Source organism: Ailuropoda melanoleuca, chromosome 12 (assembly GCF_002007445.2).
Source record: "Ailuropoda melanoleuca isolate Jingjing chromosome 12, ASM200744v2, whole genome shotgun sequence".
NCBI classification, from domain to species: domain Eukaryota; kingdom Metazoa; phylum Chordata; class Mammalia; order Carnivora; family Ursidae; genus Ailuropoda; species Ailuropoda melanoleuca.
The window spans coordinates 41,857,448-41,878,730 of NC_048229.1; the positions used below are offsets into that span (position 1 = coordinate 41,857,448).

At 57.6% G+C, this 21,283-nt stretch overlaps 1 protein-coding gene across 1 annotated transcript; it reads left to right on the top strand.

The window, feature by feature from the left end:
• Nucleotides 1–5,060: 5,060 nt before the first annotated feature.
• SLC7A10 (solute carrier family 7 member 10) lies at nt 5,061–20,728 on the top strand. The gene is made up of 11 exons (XM_002929956.4): nt 5,061–5,302; nt 14,620–14,824; nt 16,786–16,937; nt 17,157–17,282; nt 17,352–17,505; nt 18,249–18,372; nt 18,453–18,556; nt 18,897–18,993; nt 19,183–19,332; nt 19,919–20,096; nt 20,299–20,728. Exons 1-11 carry the CDS (start codon nt 5,152–5,154, stop codon nt 20,427–20,429), a joined length of 1,572 nt encoding a protein of 523 aa, XP_002930002.2. The 5' UTR covers nt 5,061–5,151; the 3' UTR covers nt 20,430–20,728.
• The last annotated feature ends 555 nt before the right edge of the window (nt 20,729–21,283 follow it).

The window sequence follows — 21,283 nt, forward strand, 5'->3', positions numbered from 1 at the left end:
AAAAGCATCTGACTGCTGGGCCTGCGGGACCCTCTCACAAGAGACCTTCTAATGAATGTGATTTATGACAATCCATCCGGGACGAGGACTGGGAAGAAGTTATCCACTGGCTCCCATCTGCCATCACCAACCAATAAGCTCAAGTGTGTTAACTTCCCTGTACTTGGTTACAAGTTTGTGGGTGCCGGGGTGGTCCTTCATTATCTCACACCTCAGGGGTGGCAGAGAAGCCCCAGGGCATGATGGGAGGAGCCAGGAGGTTGTACTTGAAGTGGGAGAAAAAGTAGCAAGGCGAGGCTAGAGGATCTGACATGGTACCCAACAGGCAACTGATACAGAGTGGAGATGCTGGGCCACGGGCACTTGGAGACACAGCCGGGGTGTGCGCCGCATTGGGGGGCACAGACGCACACTCCTTTCAGCACTGTACAGGGTTCCTCACCCTCGCCAACACCGGTGCTGAAGTTTATCTTATTTTATTTTAAGATTTTATTTATTTATTTGACAGAGAGATTGACAGCAAGAGAGGGAACACAGCAGGTAGAGTGGGAGAGGGAGAAGCAGGCTTCCCGCTGAGCAGGGAGCCCACTGCGGGGCTCGATCCCAGGACCCTGGGATCATGACCCGAGCCAAAGGCAGACGCTTAATGACTGAGCCACCCAGGCGCCCCCCATGCTGAATTTTAAACACCCTGGTGAATGTGCAGTAGTATCTCATTCTGGTTTTAGGTGGCATTTCCCTGATGACTAATAAGGTTGAGCACCTGTTCGGGAGTTTACCAGCCCCCTGGACATCCTTTTTTCTTTTTTCTTTTTTTTAATGAAGCACCTACTTAAAGTCCTCTTCCTACTGATTTGTAGTGGCTTTCATATTTTTTAGATACAAGCTCTTTATCAGATATACGTATTGAAATGACTTCTCTCACATGTGGCTTACTTTTCCCTCTCTTAATCATACCTTTTGATGAACAGAAGTTTCTAACTCTAACGGAGTCCAATTCATCACTTTTTTTTAAACCACCAATAGTGCCTTCTGTGTCCTGTGTCTTGTTTAAGAAAGTGGATCTATTCTCTCCACTACGTCTTCTTCTAGCTGCTTTGTTGTTTTTATCTCTCACATGCACACTTCACCTGCACAGCCTCGGACTTGGTTTTAGGATGTGGTATAACGTAGAGGTGAAGGGTATGTTTTTTCAGTATGGATCCTTAATTGATCCGGCACCATTTACTGAAAAGTGTGTACTTTCTCTGCTGCTCTGCGACGTCAGCTTGTGGTGGTATACCAGGAGCCCGGAGATGGGTGGGTTTGTTTCAACAAGGTCTGCTTTGTTCCACTGGTTGATTTGTTTCTCCTCGCACTATTACCGCACAGTTGTTAACTGTACTAAGTCCTCCAACTTTGTGCTTCTTCATATATACTTTAGAATCAGCCTGTCAAATTTCACCACCCCTCCCCCCTCCTCCAAATCCAAGCAAATAACAACAAAAACCCTCTGGGACTCATGTGAGTGCTTTGGGTCTCTAGATCAATTCTATAGATCAACTTGAAGAAAACCAACATCTTATAATCTAATCCATGAACAGAGTATGCTCCTCAATTAATTTATATGTTTTACAACTTCTCTCAGGGATGTTTTGTAGTTTTCTGTATAGAAATTTTACACATAGTTCACTAGATGTATTTTTAGGTATTTGATTTTTATGCTGTTATGAATTTTATTTTCTAATTGTTGCTGGTACATAGAAATACAATTAGTGGGGTGTCTGGGTGGCTCAGTCGGTTGAGCATCTGACTCTTGGTTTTGCCTGAGGTCGTGATCTCATGGGTCATGGGAGAAAGCCCCACATCGAGCCCTGCATTGGGCTCCACACTCAGCATGAAGCCTGCTTGGGATTCTCTTTCTCCCTCTCACTCTGCCGCTCCCCTGCCCGTGCTCACTCTCTCTCTCATGCTGTCTCTCTCTTTCAAATAAATAAATAAAACCTTAAAAAAAAAGAAAGAAATGCAATTAGTTTTTATATATGGAACTAGTATACAGTGACTTTGCTAAATTAACTAATTAACCTTAAATTTACTTGCATATATTTTTTAAATTTTTTTACCCAATAGTGTCAATGTAAGAGACAGTTTTATGTCTTTTTTCTTTCAGATTTATTTTTTATTTTGCAGAGAGAGAAAGAGAGTGGCGGGGGGGGGGGGGGGGGGGGGGGGAGAAACTAAGGGNCTAAGGCAGGTTCCCCACTGAGTGCAGAGCCCAACACAGGGCTCGATCTCACAACCCTGAGATCATGACCTGAGCCAAAATCAAGAGTTGGACACCTAACCAACTGTGCCACAGTAGTTTTATGTCTTCCTTTCCTATTTTCATACCTTTCTATTTCTTTTCAGATTAGCTTCTTTCACTTAATAACATGCATTTGTGTTTTCTCTATGTCTTTTCATGGCTTAATAGCTCATTTCTTTTAGCACTGAATATCATTCTACTGTGTGGACATACCACAGTTTATCCATTCACCTACTGAAGGGCGTCTTGGTTACTTTCAAGTTTTGGCACTTTTGAATATAGTTGTTATAAACATTCATGCACAGGTTTTTGTGTGGATGTAAGTTTTCAGTTCCTTTGGGTAAATATCAAGGAGTAGGACTGCTGGGTTGTATGCTAAGAATATGGTTTGTAAAAAAACTGCCAAACTGTCTTCCAAAGTGGCTATGCCATTTTCCACTCCCACAAGCAATGAATAAGCATTCCTGCTGCTCCACATCCTCACAAGCATTGAGTGTTGTCATTGTCCTAAATTCCGGCGACTACAAGGTGAGCCCTTTTACTTCTTTTTCTTGCCTTATTGCACTGGCTAGCACCTCCAGGACAGTGTTGATGAGAGCTAACGTTCTTCCTCATTTCCAGTCTCAGTGGAAAAGCATTCAACATTTCAGCATCAAACATGGTGTTAGCTGTAAGGTTTGGGGGGTTTTGTTTCTTTCTTGGAGGGCTTGGAGTTTGGGTAGAAACCTTTATCAGACTGAGGAAATTCTCTTCTGTTTCTAATTTGCTAAGAGTATTTTGTTTGTTTAAATCATGGATGACTGTTTTCTGAATCTATTGAGAAGATGTTATGGTTTTCCTTGCTTTTTTCTGTTAATGTGGGGAATTATACTGATTGAGTTTGGGATGTAAACCAATCTTGCCAACTTTTTATTCCCATTGGGGTTTGCAGATTCTAGTTCAATTCCACTAAAATGTCCTCTTGAATTGTGGGTCTGGACAATAACGTGCAAATTCCATCCTCCCAGTGCCCTAGAGTCACTCCACATATTCCACTTTTCAGGACCCATGCTCAAAACCCCCAGGCTCCTGGCGGGTGTGTGAGGCTCGCGTCAACCCCTGAACACACTAGCCCTGGCTGGACCCTCTCCCAGCAGACCCTAGCGTTGCAAAGGCAACTGGGTGGGGAAAGTCAAATCAACAGCCCACCACCCCACCCAGAGACATCAGGAGTCTCGGGAGCCGTGCCACCGCCCCCACCCCGCCCCCTGCGCAAGGCTCCTTTAAGAAAGCCCGCTGCTGAACGCGTCTCTGGGGCGGGAGGCAGAGGGCGCCAAGAATGCCGACTCCGACGGGAGCGGGAAGGCTGAAGCTTCGCCGGTGGCCTCCCCCGCCGCGTCCCCCAGCCCTCCACCCGGGGTCGTCTTGCTCCCTGCCCCCAGATCCCCGCCTCCAACTTCGAAGGTCCCTCCCCCGCCGCCAAACTCCCTGCACGACCGGGCTCGCACCTGGAAGCTCCGCCCGCAGCCCAGGGCCGGACCTCAGCCCCCGCCCCATCCCGGGGCTGCCCGGAGGCCGTCGGACCCGGGCGGGGCCCCCGCCAGGCCCGAGGCCGCGGGCGGGGGGAAGGACGGGGCGCCCGGCGCGGCCTCATCCACATGCAGGGGACGGCGCGGCGCGGCGGCCGCCAGGAAAGGACAAAGACTGTTCCGCCGCCGGCCGCACCGTGCCAGGCTCGCCCCGCCCGCCGCCCCGGTGGCCCCCGACGCGCCCCCCTTGCGTCTGCTCCGCCGGCCGGGGCTGCACAGTCCGGACGGCGTCCGGGAGGAGGCGGCTTGCTTGGGACCCTGCATGCCCGACATCCTCCGCGAACTCAGGAGCCACAGCCCCCTTCTCCGTGTCTCCTGGCCAGTTGAGGTGGCCCTGTCTCCTTGAGCCGGGCTGGACTGCGCGGGGCCTTCGCCAAAGACCCGAGTTCTAGTCCACCGAGCCCCCACTCTCACCTGTGAACAGGCATCTGCAGATGGAACCTGCCAGACGCAGCTCAGAGCGCAGCCTGGCGGGGCGGGGCGGGGGGTAGGTGGGGGAAGGGTTGGGCAAACTTTCTTCCAGGACTCCCTTAAGGGCTCTGGATGAGGGTTAGAGGCCGGACTTCTGATGGTGGGTGCTAAGGGTCTCCTGACCCCTCCGAGGGGTTCCTGTACGCACCCCTCCTAGAGCGAATCCTCACACCCCGCCATCGCCATCAGGAAGCCAAGGAGGCGTCAGAAAGTGTTTGCGTCTGGGCCCTGCCACTTGCTCTGTGATCCTCCTTACGTACCTCTGGGCTCAACTTGCACCTGTAGGATGGACCCAACCTCCACCCTTCTGTCCGCAGGCGCGCACTCGGGGTCCGTGCCAGGATTTAAGGAGTATGGAAGCGCTGGCACTCAGAGGGTCTCGGTACACAGACAGCTATTATTCTTGCCAGTTTCCTCAATCTCCTTGAGGGCAGGGACAGTCTTGCCTTTGAGCTCTGCTCCCCCACCCCCACCCCACGACTAGATGTAACTCAGGCAGTGGGAGGGCCTCATCCTAAGTTCAGCTAGAACTAGTTCCTAGGTCTGCCTCAAGTCCTCTCCTTCCTTCCCAGGCGGGGGGTGGGGTGGGGTGGGGGGCAGTTCCCTTTAAGGAAGGTGGGGGAGGGGGCTGCCAGCCGGTCCTCCTTCCGCCCCTCCCTGGCCCCGCAGCCAGGGGCCCAGAGCCCGGGCCCCGCGCCAGCGCATGCGCCCGCCTGTGGGCGCTGTCCGGGCTGCGAAGGCGGCTAGCGCGCCGACAGACGGAACGGACCGGCGGCCGCTCGGACAGACTGGGCAGCGCCGGGAGCGGGGACGCGGCGGGACAGCGACATGGCCGGCCACACGCAGCAGCCGAGCGGGCGCAGGAACCCCGGCCCTGCACCCTCGCCCTCCCCCGGCCCGGGCCCCGGCCCCGGCGCCTCGGAGCGGGTGGCGCTCAAGAAGGAGATCGGGCTGGTGAGCGCCTGCACTATCATCATCGGTGAGAGGGGCCGCGGAGGGCGGGTGTCTGGGGTGGCAGGGACAAAGGCTTGGGGTGCACTGCTGCCCGAAACAAGGGGCACCCCGCCCAGGGCGCTCCTACCATCTGTGACTGTGGGACACGTGAGGGATGCCCAGAGCAACTGCGGGTGTCTCCCCCTCACAGAGCGGCAGTAGGGCTTCTTGTATCCACCTCCCCAAGCAGCCGGAAGTTCTGCACCTGACAGGTGCAGGTCCCATCCACCGCTGGGATCCCCCTGCTGCCTTTACTTTGCTGAGGGTCTCAGGAAGGCAAATTGCGCTCAGTTTTCTCATCTATGAAAGGGAGGTGACTATAATCCTGCCTTGGGTGCAGGAGCCCTGTAAGTATGGGGACTGGATAGAGGACCCAGGTTAAGGCTCCAAGGTCTGGACTGTGGCTCCAGTCTCTACTGTGTTTAGGGTCCAGGTGCCAGGCAGCGTGGGTGATTTCTACTTCCAAAGTAGGAGACCCTGTGGGTACACTGGACAGGTAGAGCCAGCCCAGAGGGGAAATAGGTTCAGAGTATGTAATTATTGCAGAGTTTGGCGGCAGGAGCCCAGGGAGAGGGTGGAGCCATCAGTGACTGGGAAAGCCAGCCATGGGGTGCAAGCATGCCAAGCCTGCAAAAAAAGCCACCTGCTTCCTGGGCTGGGATCCCAACAGGCACTCACATCCTCTGCCCCATCTTCCCCACCTGAGAATGGGGCCATGTGTCTTTTTCCCACATGGGGACTTCTGGGTAGGCAGAGGGCTCAGGGGACAAGGCCCAAGTCATGAGTGCTGACTCCTCAGGAACTAGGTAACCCAGACCTGTGTCCACACCAACTGCCTCAGAGACCCTCCTGGGAGTGGTCTGTTCCATCCCCTGTGTCCCAGGGGACACAGACTGGGCAGACGAATGCCAGGGGTCTGGACTGCTTTATTCTACTGCCTGCCAGGTCTTCCCCTCCCCAGCCAGTGGGATCTCCTTGTGCACCCACTGCCCACCCATCCGCAGACCCCTGGAGATGGAGAAAGCTGGAGGCTCAGGAGAGCAGACTGGAGTCTTCACCTTCTCCTCCTGTCCCCACACTGGGAGCTCCTGGGCTGGGGCCAAGATCTGGCTCTTGGCCATCCCCACACGCACACTGAGAGTTGCCCCAGAACACTAACCCCGTGCAGGTAGCTCCCCCATCTCACCCACTTGCCCCTGGAGTGAAGTCTTCCAGGAGCAGCTCCTGCGACCTTCTTGGCCTACGACATCCCTGCTCCACTGTCTGCAGGGAGGAAGGGCTGGTTCCAAGGATTTGGCCAGGATGCTTGTTACAGTCTTGCCCTGGCCCACACCCTCTCCAGGATCCATGCTCCCAGGAAGGGGAAGCCACACGTGGTGCACGGACCATGGAGGCAAGAGGCTGGCTGTGTCTGGAGCCAGCGACAGGGCCAGCAAGGTGCAGGGAGAGACACCGCTCTTCCTGGGCTGCCACGGCTAAGGGGCCATGCTTGAGCTGTATTCCTACTCTGCCTCCTCCCACATCCCATTTACTTCAGGTCAGGTGGAGGCTGCTGGCTCCTCTTTCCTCAAAAGAGAGCCCCAGTGGTGGCGGTGGGAGTGGAGGAGGCTAGCTCCACCCTCACATGCGGTCTGCAGGACGGACTCTGTAAGAACAGTCCCATGCATCCCAGCTCTGCCTTTGCCGCACCCCTACTCTTCAGCCCATTCCTGGTCCACTGCTCCCTTGGTCTCCAGCTCTTGAAGGCTAAGCAGAGGTAAGAGGTGGCTTGGCCGGTGGGGGCAGACTCAGGAAGGGAACCCAGAAGACCTGACCCCAGCACGGGACTCTCGGTGGTGGCCCAACGACCCTGCTTAGGGAGCTTTGAAGGATTTCAGCAGGCAGAAGATGGACAAGGGGAGAATGGATGGGGACCAGAGGGGACAGGAGATGAGGGAGGAGGCCTCTGTGGGCTGGGTCAGGGTCTGCACTGCCCTTCGCACCTGATGCCCTGGAGGCCTCACCCCCTCCCCTCGCTCTGTCCTGAAGAGTTCATCTCCCACATCTTGTCCCACCTTCCTGCCCTAGGGAATCTGGCCAAAGTAAAAAAAAAAAAAAAAAAAAAAAAAAAAAAAAAAGTCTCCAAAGTGTCATGTTTTAGCTTTAAAAGCCTTGAGGACTTTATATTCGACGTCACCATGGAACGATATGGAAGGGCTTTGGGCTGGAGGAAGATTCCACCTGCCGTGTGTTTAGGATAGCACCTGCGAGCCCCAGCCAGCACACCTGGAGGGGACCAGGCCGGCCTGGGGGGAAGGGAGCCGGCTGGGCAGGAGCTCTGTAAGACACTTGCTGCATCTACGATCTCTTCGGAAAAGCACCACTTATTACATTATGAAATCATGTTCTCCCTTTATCTCATTTGATTCTCATGCCCACCTAGCAAGATGAGAGTGTTTATACCCATTCTACAGACATAAGAAACTGAGGTTGGAAGTTAAATGACACTTCTGGAAGCAGTAGACTTAGGATTTGGAACCAGATTTGGACCCAGTCTTCCAATTCAGTGCCCTTCTGCATTCTGTTCTGTTCTTGTGCTGGGCAAACTTGGGGCCAGATTCAGAGCCCTCGATGGGGGAGGGTTGGGATTGACCGAGCTCCCAACTCGACCATGGATGGATGAACTAGGGACAAAGGACTCTCCCCTGACTCCCCACCCCCACCCAGGGCTGCATGTACAGAATCTCTCCTCCTGACTCAAGGCCCCCGCCAGCTCCCTCTCCCAATCCGAACCCAAGGAATGGGCGTGCCCAGGTCCAGGAGAGTGGGAATCAGCCTGGATCCGCTGACCAGGCTGTCCTGTCCTCCACTCTGTCCCTTCGACTCGGGTATCCCACCTACACTGGTGTGTGTGAGTCAGGCTCAAGCATGTTCAGGGACTCAGAGGTCTGCTTCATGAACCCCATCTCCTTAGGAGCCAGTCCCTGCTCATCGAGGGTGGGCAGGCCCCTCTCTGTAGTCTCCAGAGCCAGCAGGGGCTGGGCTGCTCAGAGGATGGCTTTGTCCACAAGCTCGAGACCCTAAGGAGACATAAAACCCAAAATACCTTGTCTGTGTCTCACAGCCCTGATCTGGGGTTGAGGAGACAGACGGAGGCTGCAGTCAGCCCAGAGGCAGAGGCCCTTGGTGATGGGTGCCGAGGCGGCTCTGGCTACAAGGGTAGGGGCCTGCCTGCACTGGACACACTCATTCATCAATTCAACAATTAGGTACAGAACCGTGCCAGGCACTGTTCTAGGTGCTGGGGACACAACGGGGAAGAGGACAGACAAAAGCCCTGTCCTCTTGGAACTGACATTCCAGCATGGAATTCCAGCATGGGAGTCAAGAGCAAATGATAAACAGCTAAATGTTTAGCCAGTGGATAATGATAAATGCTAAGGTGAAAAAATTAAGATGGGGAGTGGGGAGGATGGTAGGATGAGTCAGAAGTGGGATGGGGCCAAGTTTGTGTGGGCCTTGCCAGCTGCAGTGAGAACTTTGCTTTTTTCTCTCTGCAAAATGGAAGAGGGCTTTGAGCAGCAGAGGGTTGGGATGGGACAGGAGGGCATGAGGCAAGGTGAGATGGATGGAATGGGATGGGAGAGGATGGGTGGGAGGGGATGGAATAGGATATGGGATGGAATAGGATGGAATAGGATATGGGATGGGATGGGTAGGAACGGAATTGGATGAGAAAGGATGGGATGGGAGAGGATGAGATGGGATGGCATGGGGTGGGATGGGATGGATAGGATATTGGATGGGATGGGATGAGATTGGACATGATGGGATGGGATGGATAGGATAGGATATGGGATGGCATGAGATAGGATGGGACGGCATTGGGTGGGATGGGATGGATGAGATGGGATGGGATGGTTGGGATGGGATATGGGGTGGGTTGGAATGGATGGGATAAGACAGAGTGTAGGATGGGATGGAATAGGGTGGATGGGATGGGACGAGATGGATGGAATGGGATAGATGGGATAGGATATAGGATGGCATGGGATAAGATATGGGATAGGATATGGGATGGCATGGGATGGGATGGGGCTCACTGTGGAGAAGAAGCTGTGGGCAGCAGGGGTAGAGGCAGAAAGCCTGGTCAGGAGGGTCTCTGATCACTTGTGTAAGGGACAGTGATGGCTCAGAGCACAGTGGTGGCGGTGGTGCTGAGGGGAGGTTTAGTTCTGGATGTGTGTGCAAGATCGAACCAAAGGACTTGTGATGAACTGGGTGTGAGGTGTGGGAGAAAGAGAAGAGTCAGGGATGACCCCAGGTTTGGGCCTGAGCCTCTGGGAGCCCGGTTTGCTGTTTATTGATCCAGAAAGACTGAGAGGAGTAGGTCTGGGGGGCAAGGGGATGAAAGCCAGGGATCTCATTTTGAACACGTGAACTTTGAGATGCCTGTTTGTTGAGTAATTAGTTGGTTATCCAGGTTTAGTTTAGGGAAGAGGCCCATGCTAGGCATGTAGATTTGGGAGTTGCCGACAGAAGCTGGGGGACTGGATGCAAGGTCTTCAAGGGAGGGAGTGTGGGAGGAAAGGAACAGAGGACCCAGGAGGGCACCACGGGCACTCAACATCTGGAAGTCAGGCAAGAGAAGGACCAGCAGAGCCGTCCAGAAGGAGCAGCCAGCAAGGTGGGAGGAGGGCCAGGAGGCTGAGTGTGGAGGAAGGGCTTAACCTGCCAAATGCCACTGACAAGGCAGGGAAGATGCAGTCTGGGGGGGACGATTGGATCTAGTGGAGTGGAGTTCATCCATGACCTTGACTCAGCCTGGAGACTGGGCACCGGCAGAGTTTGCTAGGCGGGCCGGCCTGAGCCAGGCAGAGGGAGCTCCACGCTTTTGCTCATCCCTCTCTTGAAAGGAAAGTGGGTTAGGCCGGAGGTGCCCGCGGGCCAAGTGGCAATTCCAGACGTGTCCTGGAGGCATCCCCACTCACCTCCCTGGAGTTCTGCTGACAACCTCAATGGGCACTTGTGTCTCTTCAGAGGGGTGCCCGACACATGGTCCTGAAGGACTCTCGTGTATTTGGAGGCACGGGCTTCACCCCGGGGGACAGCAGGGCCCCCAAAGCAGAGCTCTGGCCACTGACTCCGGCATGTTGAGGTCTCATGGGGGTCAGGTCTCCAAAGGCCAGATTGGGTGGCCTGGGGGATCTCCAAGGTAGGTGACAACAGCGAGATCCGTGAGCACGTCCTGGGGCCTCGGATGTACGAGGCAGGGTGGGAGGACACCCGCATCACTGCCTCATCTCCCCACTTCACAGATAAGAAGTCTCCGAGAGGCAAAGTCTCTTGTCCACAGCACCCCGCCCCTAACCCCACTCTGAGGCCTCTGGAATTTGAACCCAGATCCGGGGATTCTCATCCAGCCCCGCTGGCCTCAGGGACCTACCGATGGGAATTTGGAGCTCTTTCCCAGAGGCCCCGTGGGTCATATCCTAACAGGGAGGTGCTGGTACTCGTTGCCCAGAGCAGAGGAAGGAGGCCTGGCCGATGGCCAGCCCCTGATCAGACCGGACAGCCTCAGAGCTGTTCTCTCTCAGGCCAGCAGGCCAGTGTGACAGGAAGAATCCCCATTGTGGGCCTGCTGGCTAAAAGAGGCACAGATAGGCCAGGAGTATGTAGATGACTTAGGCCCTGTGGGTTCTCTGTCCTTTGGCAGACTCAGGCTCCTCATCGCAGCAGGCCAGGACACAGACCCTGCCTTCTGCGAATGCAGGACCCATGCAGGGTGGCAAAAAAGGATCCCTCCCCGCCATCCTCTAGCTACCAAGGGAGTGGGCCAAGGTGGGAGGTCAGGGAGGGCTTGCTGGAGGTGATGCAGCTTCTGGGAATCTAGTGAGCTGAGAAGAGACCTGCCACCGTGGGGGGCCGGTGAGCAGACTGTGTTTCCTTAGGCCTTGGGCGATGTGCGGAATGTGTCTGTCCTGCCCAGCAGGGCCTCTGCCAAAGTCAGGGTTGAACCAGCCCTCTGCTGCCGCCTAGCTCAGCGGCCCTACCTCGCAAAAGGGGAAACTGAGGCCCAGAAGGGCAGCACTGGCCTGAGGTCACACAACTGACTCCTGAGAGCTTTTCTAGCAATGAGGGGTGGTGCCAGCAGCCGGGCCTGACAGGCCCTCCCTGCACCCCCACCCGCCCCCAATCAGACTGCACTTTTCCCCCGTACGCACCAAGGGCAGCTAGCTCCTTCCACCAACATGACCTCCACCGTCCACCCTTGCGACCTCCATGGTCAGCCACTGCTTCCCAGAAATAGGTCAGCGCACACCGCAACAGCCAGGAGAACAATGGCCCTTTCTTTGTCCCTCTGTGGAGCAGAGTAAGCCCCATCAGGCCAAACATCTTAATGTGATAAAGAACCACCCAGTGTGGGCCGAGGGAAGAGGGGCGGGCGGAGACTGAAGGGGGGGCCTCCTGGCGGGGGACTCACATCCTCACCCACCTGTGAGGGAGCTCTGCCTGCAAGGACCACAGAGCAGCTGTGCCCCTGGGTGCATAGGACTGCGGAGGCCTTGGAACCTGCTTTCCTCCAGCCCGCTGTCGTCAGACGCCCGACGGGGCGCTCAGTGCTATCTCCCAGCCCAGCCCATCTTCCCTAGTTCTGCCCCTCCTCCTCGTCCAGAGCAGCTTCCCCCAAGGGCCGGGCTTGTGCACGGCTGTGTCCTGAATCCAGCAGGCTGGTTCCCCTGGACCTACGTATGAGGGCTGGGAAGGGAGGCCTGAGCCCACCACCACCGGGAGAGTGGGCAGTCCCTCCTGCTGTACCCCTTTCAGCTCCATGGTCCCTGCTCCAGATCCCCTGTAATCATTCAGACGCTGGAGGCCCTCACCCCTGTTCCCTAGGTCCCCCTCCTGCCCTCTGCCGCTCACCCAAGCCCACGGCCCCTGGGGCTCCTTGCAGAGCCCCACCCAGCCTACATGGTCCCCAGCGCAGCCAGTGGACCTCAATGGGGTTTTCTGCCACCTTCCGGCACAAACCTGGGGCAGATGTTAGAGGCTGTCCAGACGCAGAAGGAGAGGCCCATGAGGACCCCAGAGACACCAGCTGGCACATGTATTCCTTTCAGCCACGTGAGGAGGAGCCCTGCACTGTAGACTGAGGCCATGTGTCCACACAGTCGTGATCCCCTGGCCCATCCCCCAGTGCCAGCATCAGAGTCTCCAGTTCCTGGGCACAGGCTAGAGGCATGTCCCTTTCAGACCCCAACCTGGGAGGACAAGCTGCTGGGTGTGGCTTCCCCAAGGGCTATGCCCCCGAGGCCATGCTGAACTGTATAGAGTGCTGGGGTCCCCATGGGCTGGGTTGCTCGGGTCCCTGGATGCACCCAGCCTGAATGCACCCAGCTCCTTCCAAGGCCACCCAGCCCCCGCTGGCTTCCAACCTCACTGGCTTTTGGCAAATCCCACTCCACCAAGCCCTGAGAACAGAGGCTCTGCTGCCGGATAGAACAAACTCAAAGACCTTTTCGAAAGCCGAGCCAGGCCCCAGGCCCCCAGGGTAGATAAGGGAGGTGGCCCCTCTCCCCCTGGAAGCAGGCTGAGGGCTCAGCTTACCTCTGGGGCCTGGGGGACAGGCATTCTTTCGTCCTTATCTGGATGTATTTAGGGCTCCTGGGATGTGACTGGAAAACCAAGTGGGGCACCGTGGCCGTCCAGACTGGAAATCTGTGTCGGCCGGGGGCGGGGTGGGGGGTAGCACCGTGGACAAGGGATGCATGCAGATTGGTGGCCACAGCTGTGTCCTTGGCCAGACCCGCCTGTCGGCCTGGCAGGTGGAGCAGGCAGGCCCTGCCTTGACGGGTCTGCTCTCTCCTGCAGGACCTCGCAGGTGGGGCCATCCTGTGGAGGCACTGAGAGCCAGCTCCTAGTGGTGTTGTTTTTTTATTCATGAGGCCTGGGCATTTGGGGATGATTTCGTCTTGGGCAGGTCCTTGTGCAAATCACCAATGATGGCGACCTAATTTGTGTGCACAGATGGTGAAACCCAGGTCACCCAGAACATTGCCCTTTTTGCCCTAACTGCCGGGGGGCCCACAGCTCAGTGGGCACTCAGAGTCTTGCTTATCCTGAGAACCTACTCTATAGACCACCGCTTGGCCCTCTGAGCATTTGGATTGAGTATCCCCAGACGCTGTGAGTCAACGGAGCACCCCCAAACACACACCACACTCTGCAAGACTCCGACTCAGCCCGAGGACAGGGTAGGTCTTTGGTGACCATGGCAGATTCCCTTACATCTGAGTCTCAGAGGCTGGCCACCCGCCTCCTCCTCCTCGCAGTGCCTCTCCAGGAGAGCGGGGTAGATACGGCTGCCCCCACTTCCCAGACGCGGAAATCGGTCTTTTATGTCAGGACATTGGTGCCGCTTGGGGCATCGGGCCATTCATGCACGCATTCAGTTTACTTGACAGATGTGTATTGAGCCCCTACTATGCACTGGGGGGTGGAGGTGAGCAAGAGAGGTTGCGGTTGCAAACAGTAGAATCATGCAAAGATGCCAAGAACATCTGGCTACAGCTGTGGATGAGCAGAAGTCTTCCTATGTGGTATCTAGCTGAAGCCTCATGAAACCTCTTGTACAGGCAGGTCTTGAGAGGTGACCTGAGCCCCAGCTGGGGTTTACCACTCTGGTCCTGGGATTAGAGCAATGACTCGTCTTTGCCTCCAGCGGGCTGTCTCAAGGACAGAGGTGGTCTTATCCAGACCCCGGGATGGCCGAGTCTCTGCCAGCCTGCCATTGCCCACCCCATTCCTTCGTGATGCCTGCTGCCCTACCTCCAGCCCCAAAAATCCACCGGTTCCTCTCCCTCACCCCATCGGCCCTCGCCCAGGACCTGAAATATTTCAATGGGGCCAGGAAACAAGGTCCCTTCAGAGTCTGTGTCTGCAGTCTGGGTCCTGGGTCAGGGAAGAGCCCAGGAAGCAGGTTCCTAAGCGGCTGAGCCCCCTCCCTCGTGCTCGCCGGCCTGGTGGGAGCGAGCGGGGGCAGAGGAACTCAGAGCAGGACTCATCTCCTGAACTGGGTGGACAAGGTGTCACTTCCATGCCAGAGCCTGGGGAAGGGGAGGGAATAGGCCACGAGTGGGCTTTGCAGGGTCCGAGGCCCCTAGTGGCACCCACAGGCCTGCAGGCCCACCTCCCCTGTCCTCTTCCTCCTCCAGGGAACAGCCCAGGTTCCCTTCCTCACTGTAGCATCCGGGAGCCTGAGGAGAACACTGGGCCGCTAAGGGGGCCCCAGACCTGATGCCTCCCCATCTCTCCCGACCCCAGGAAACATCATCGGCTCGGGCATCTTCATTTCCCCCAAGGGGGTCCTGGAGCACTCGGGCTCTGTGGGTCTGGCCCTCTTCGTCTGGGTCGTGGGTGGAGGCGTCACTGCCCTGGGCTCCCTCTGCTACGCGGAGCTGGGAGTCGCCATCCCCAAGTCTGGCGGGGACTATGCCTACGTCACCGAGATCTTCGGGGGCCTGGCTGGGTGAGTGTGGGGCACCAGCGGGGTCGGTGGGGGAGGGGACGTCAATCCGGAATGGAGGGTCACCGGGCCCTGGACTTCAATTTCCTCTGTTTCTTACATCTCAGGGAGGTCATGGGGTGGATGGAGGAAAGGGGGTGGGGGAGTTGGGCAACCTTCCAAGGCCAGGGTGGACAGGACACTCCGGCTGGCCCCTTGACCTCCCTGTGCTTCCTTCTGAATGTTCTTTAAGCCTGCTTCCCACCCGGGTGATGCTAGCAACAAGGCAAGGGCAGCCTTGATTTTAGCAAACCCACATGTGTGTGGGGAGTGCGTAAACTTCCTACCAGGGCGCTGCAAGAGAGCCCCTTTAAATAACCCCCCCACATTGTTTAATTCACCAATAAACATTAGCTGAGCACCTACTGTGTGCTGAGGACCAGAGATAAAAAGATCCATCCCTGTCCTCAAATTGTTCACAGTGCAGAAGGTAACGAGCCCCTCTGCCCTTGACGCAGACCTAGACGACCCTTGCTTTGAGGGTGCGTGTGGCCCAGAGGCCAAGAGAATGGGATGCCACCGCCTAGGGAAGTCTTCCAGGAAAAACCACGTTTGCACCAAGGCTCGAAGGGCAAACCCGATCTCTCTGGTGTGGCCAGGGGCAGGTCACATCCATGGTGGGTGCCAGGGCTTGGAGACACCGGGGCTGCCTGGGGGCATGATGGGGGATCGGAGCTATTGCAATTATCTAGCTGAGCCATGCTGAGGGCCTGAATAAAGGTGTAGGAAGATCCCAGAATCATCCAGAGGATGTGATAGCCAGTGTGGCATGAAGGAGAGGTGGGAGCAAAAGAGGTGACACCCCCCCCTTCCCATCAGATAGGCTTCGTGGATGGCAGTATCAGGGAGGGGAGGTTTGGGGGGAGGGTTGCCATGTTGGTGGGGTCTGTGGCATAGCTGAGGAGATGGTCTAGTCCGGTCTAGGTGGGAGGGTGTCCGGAGCTCAGAGGAAAAGTCTAGGCTAAAGTGTCCAAAATTTGGTTCTGAAGGATGTGGTGTAAGGCCTTTAATGGAGTAGTGGTGGGTGGGGCCCCGCCAGGGCGGGCACATTCCTGCGGGTGTGTCCACAGATGCTCTGCTCTGGGGAGAAGGTCCTCAAAGGGGCCTGGGACCGGAGAAAGCAGAAAAATTGTGCTGTGTGGTTAAGAGAAGACTCAAGAAGAAAGTGAGAGGGAGGGGAGGACCCAAGACTCGACCCCAAGGGCGCCTAACTTCTAAGGTTGGCAGATGGTAGCAAGGGGTAGGCCACCGAGTAAAGGAGAGGACCAAGAGGAATCTACCAAGCATGGTGGCCCCGAGGTCACTGGTGTCCCTGTATGCGGCTGTCCCCATCCTCAAGGTCTAGGAGCATCACCACAGACAAGCCCTCCCCAAGGTGCAGGCGGAGTCCCTGGGAAGAGGTTGGGCCTCACAACCTTGAGCAGAGCCCCTGCTCCCATGGGGGCACCACGCAGTGACGATACTCAGGCAGAACGGACGTAAATCCCTCCCTAACCCCGGCCAGAGCTCCTCGAAAGGTCCTGTCCCTCAGGGGTCACAGTTCAGAGCCAGCTACCTGCAGCCACGCTCTGCTGAGAGCTCCAGCTGGAGCCAGAGCTGAAGGTCTGGGCACAGCCGGGCCCCATCAGGAACAGCCCGTGGCCAGAGCTAGATGGCTGTTAGGAAGGTGGCTGGGTCCCCAGTCCTTTTCGACACCTGCCCAAGAGCAGCCTGGAGCTGTTTAACCATGCCGAATGCCGTCTCTGTTGCAAAAGTCCATATTAGAGCAGAGACCCCAACAGCACCAGCCCTGCCTTCCTGGCGTCCCGAGCTCCCAGGCCAGCCTCGGGTGCCGCAGCCCAGGGAGCAGCCCCGTTCCCACACCTGGGCCGGCTTGGCCTGGAGGGCGCGGGGTACCGTGCCAGTTGGGCCCTCCCTTGTTCCAGCTTCCTGCTGCTCTGGAGTGCGGTCCTCATCATGTACCCAACCAGCCTGGCGGTCATCTCCATGACCTTCTCGAACTACGTGCTGCAGCCCGTGTTCCCCAACTGCATCCCCCCAGCCACTGCCTCCCGCGCACTCTCCATGGCCTGCCTGAGTGAGCGCCCATCTTGGGCCCGCACCCTGCTCATCGCCCCTGTGCGGGAGGACTGAGTGGGTGGGGGGTCCCTCCAGCTGCCGGCCCCCTGTGAGCTCAGTCTCAGGGGGCGGGCTGCTTGCACTCCAGCTGTGGGACGGGGCGGGGGGGAATGCCGCCCTCCAGCAGCCTGGGGTGGGCTTGGCTGTGGCCCCCCGCCCACTCTCCTTTCCTCCCCAGTGCTCCTGACGTGGGTGAACAGCTCCAGCGTGCGCTGGGCCACACGCATCCAGGACATCTTCACTGGCGGGAAGCTGCTGGCCCTGTCCCTCATCATTGGCGTGGGCTTTGTCCAGATCTTCCAAGGTAGGGCCAGGGTGGGGCCGTGCACAGGGCTGCGACGGCAACACTGACCCTTGACCTCTGGACCCCCAGGACACTTCGAGGAGCTGAGGCCCAGCAATGCCTTTGACTTCTGGATGACACCCTCCGTGGGTCACCTGGCTCTGGCCTTCCTCCAGGGCTCCTTTGCCTTCAGCGGCTGGAACTTCCTCAACTACGTCACTGAGGAGCTGGTCGACCCTCGAAAGTGAGTGGGATGCCCAGCCAGGCCCTGGGAAGGGGAGGGGTGCAACAGGGAGAGAGGCCGCCTCCCTGTACACACCCGCTGCCTCCTGGGGCTCGGTCTGGTCATCCACCTGACCGTGTGCGCTGCTGCTGGGACGCCGGCGCTCCCGCCTGGCCCTGCACTGCCTGGCTGTGGGCGGGTCGTGGCACCCCTCTGGGCCACAGAAACACCAAGTAGCGTTGTCCCGCTGTCCACGGATCCAGCTATTTGCATTTGGCCAAAATTGATCCGTGTGCGCATGACGCGCCCTATGGATGAAGCCAATGTCTCCGTCTGATGCTCAGCCAGGGGTCCCAACAGCGAACAGTTGGCAGCTGGGGCGGGGGCCGATAGGGCGTTCTGGGGGACCCTAGGTCTATGCACTGGGTTCCGGGGGCACTTTTCAAGGATTTTAGAGGATTTTCAAGGCTGATTTTAGCTATATGCACTTTTCTCTTTGTGTACCGACATTAGACGTATCCCTCGGGATCTGTTGTGGCCCTTTCCCCATCTGCCCCTCCTCCCACCAGCCTGCGCCCAGGCTGGGGCTGGGGGGTGGCAGGGGGACAGCAGTGCTGCCCCTTCCCTGTCCCAAAGCCCCCAACGGACCTGGACCTGGGAGATGGAGACTCAAAGTACTCCCTGGCTTGGTTTCCTGGACCCCACCTCCCAGCACCGTCCCCCCCCGGGGGGCTGACGCTGACACACTCCACCCCTGCCCCCAGGAACCTACCTCGTGCCATTGTCATCTCCATCCCGCTGGTGACCTTTGTGTACACCTTCACCAACATCGCCTACTTCACTGCCATGTCCCCCCAGGAGCTGCTGGCCTCTAACGCAGTGGCCGTGGTGAGTGGGGTCCCACCTGTGCCTGGCTCCTGACCACCCCACCCTGCCTCACGCATCACCTCTCTTCTGTGCCCACTCAGACCTTCGGGGAGAAGCTGCTGGGCTACTTTTCTTGGGTCATGCCCGTCTCCGTGGCACTTTCCACTTTTGGAGGGATCAATGGCTACCTGTTCACCTCCTCCAGGTGACTGGATTGGGGAAGGGGTTGGTCAAGGTGAGGCAAGGCCCGTGTGTGCGATCAGCGCCAGGGGCCGGAGGAAGCCAAATCCTGCCCGGTGGGTCCCACTTGAAGCTGAGACAGTGAACTCCCCAGTAACAGCAGTCGGACCCCAACTCTAAGGTCCAGAAAGCTAAAGGGAGGCAGGGTGAGACAGGGAAGAACTGCCCCAGGGGGCTACTGGGGCCCAGAGCAGGGGTCAGAGGTGACAGCTCAAGAGGGACGTCAGGTGTGGAGCTGAGGTCTGGGACCTGGTGGGTAGGAGGCCCGCGGCCAGGCTCATGGCCCCCACCCATCTCTGTCCCAGACTGTGCTTCTCTGGGGCCCGAGAGGGGCACCTGCCCAGCCTGCTGGCCATGATCCATGTCAGACGCTGCACCCCCATCCCTGCCCTCCTCGTCTGTGTAAGTTGTGGGGCAAGGCTGGCTGGGAGGGGAGCCGGGGCCACCCAGCAACATGGGGAACGGCAGGGATTTGTCCTGGCCCTGGGGGGGCAGCCCACAGAGGGAGCGGGGAGGGCCGGGGCTACCGACCTCCTGGCCTGGGCTGATGGAGGCAGGTGGGAGGCCACCCTCAGCCCGGTCCTCTACCAGTGCGGGGCCACAGCGGTCATCATGCTTGTGGGAGACACGTACACGCTCATCAACTACGTGTCCTTCATCAACTATCTTTGCTACGGCGTCACCGTCCTGGGCCTGCTCGTGCTGCGCTGGAGGCAGCCGGCGCTCCATAGGCCCATCAAGGTGAGGCCCGGGGGCGCACGGGCTGGCCCACGCTGTCTGAGCCACCCCTTCGGTCGTGTGGGCACCGGGAGCAGGTGATGACAGTGACCGGGATTCTAGCTTTGGCCGCGTGCTGGGTGCTGCTCGGGGCTGTACGTGCACTGACGAATCCGGCCCCACGAGGTGGGTGCTGTGAATACTCCCAGTTTACAAACAGGAAAGTGAGGCTCAGATACTTTGCTCCTGGTCACACCGAATTCCCGGAGTGTGCACAAGGACAGAAGAGTCTAACCGGGGCTAAATGCAAATACTCGGTGAGCGTATAAATCCTGGAGCTAGAGAAGGGCTCAGTGGCTGAAACAATGCGAAACACCAAAAAAGAGGGAGAGAGACCCCAGCCAAAGGCAAACAGCCAGTGAGCCACCGTTGCTGTGTGCAGCTCAGAGCCCCTGAAACTTTACAAATCCTCAAGCCGTCCCATGAGCTGGCTCCTAGCATGTTGGGCTAGAGGAGGGAGCCCTCACGCCTCAACTCCCAGGAGCGGGTGGGAAGCAGCTCGGACGCCCGGGGTGGGGTACCATTGGCACTCCCACCGGCTCTCCCCCAGGTGAACCTCCTGGTCCCTGTCGCATACTTGGTTTTCTGGGCCTTCCTGCTGGTCTTCAGCTTCATCTCGGAGCCCGTGGTGTGTGGGGTCGGCGTGACCATCGTCCTCACAGGGGTGCCTGTTTTCTTCCTGGGGGTGTTCTGGAGAAGCAAACCAAAGTGTGTGCACAGACTCACAGGTGAGCCGGGCAGCCTCCCCACGGCGGTGGGCCTGGGAATGCCACCCTCTTAGGGGCCCGCCCTGGAGCGGCGTCCCACAGGGTCTGGCCACCACCACAAGTCTCTCCAAGAGGTGGCCCCAGTGTCAAGGATCCACCCGAAGGGAGCCCCTGCCCCACAGGATCAGACCCAAGGTCTATCTGTTTGTCCGTCTGTCCTCAGAGTCCGTGACACGCTGGGGCCAGGAGCTGTGTTTCGTGGTCTACCCCCAGGGTGCCCCCGAGGAGGAGGAAAACGGCCCCTGCCAGCCCTCCCCGCTGCCCGCCATGGACAAGGCCTTGAAGACACAGTGAGACATTCGTGGAAGCAGCTGTTTCTGTTTACATGTTGTTTATTGAGGAGGTGTTTTTGCAAAATAAGGGTTTTTTTGTTTTGTTTTATTTCGTTTTGTCCTGGAAAAAAAAAAAAAAAGAGATCTAACTCTTTGAGGCCGAGGCTGAGGGAGCCCTGCAGATGTGGACTGGGCTCCCCATCAGCACTGCCCCCTGGCTTTTCCTGAAAAGGTCTATGAATAAAACAGGGCTGGTGGGTGGTGTGCTTGTCTCAGGTGAGTCCCTGGTGGGCTTCACTCGGCGGGGCTCGTGTGGTGCTGGCTGCAGAAGGTGCCCCCGCAGGCGCTGGAGGAGGCCTTTGGCGTTTGGGGGCTCTGCCACTCGAGCCGGGAACTCCTTCTCTCCGTGGTGGGGTCCAGAGCCAGCCCTGCCCCAAAGGGACACCGGGATTGGGAGACACCTCCCCGGGACCCACAATGCCAGCCCAAGGCTCAGCTGCCCAGGACGGCCCAGGCGTTTCTGCGGGAACTACCTTTTTTTTTTTTCCCCATAAATCTCTGTGGAGTGTCAGGACTTGGGAGCCCGTGGCCTCACCCTAGTTTACAGGGGAAACTGAGAGCCTGAGACAGGATGGGATGGATTTGGCCAATGTCATTTGGTGCTCGACCACTGTCCCCTGAGAAAGCATCCAGCAGCATCTCCCAGAGATCTCAGGGCCTGCATGAGACCGTGGGCTTCCTCTACCCTGTGCCCACCTTCCCAGCCCTGCCTTCGTGCCCAGGAGATTAACCCCTCAGCCACAGGGCAAAGGGCACCTGTCTGGCCAGGCCCACGCTGACACCACAGGCATGAGGATGGGGGCAGAAGCCTCCTTG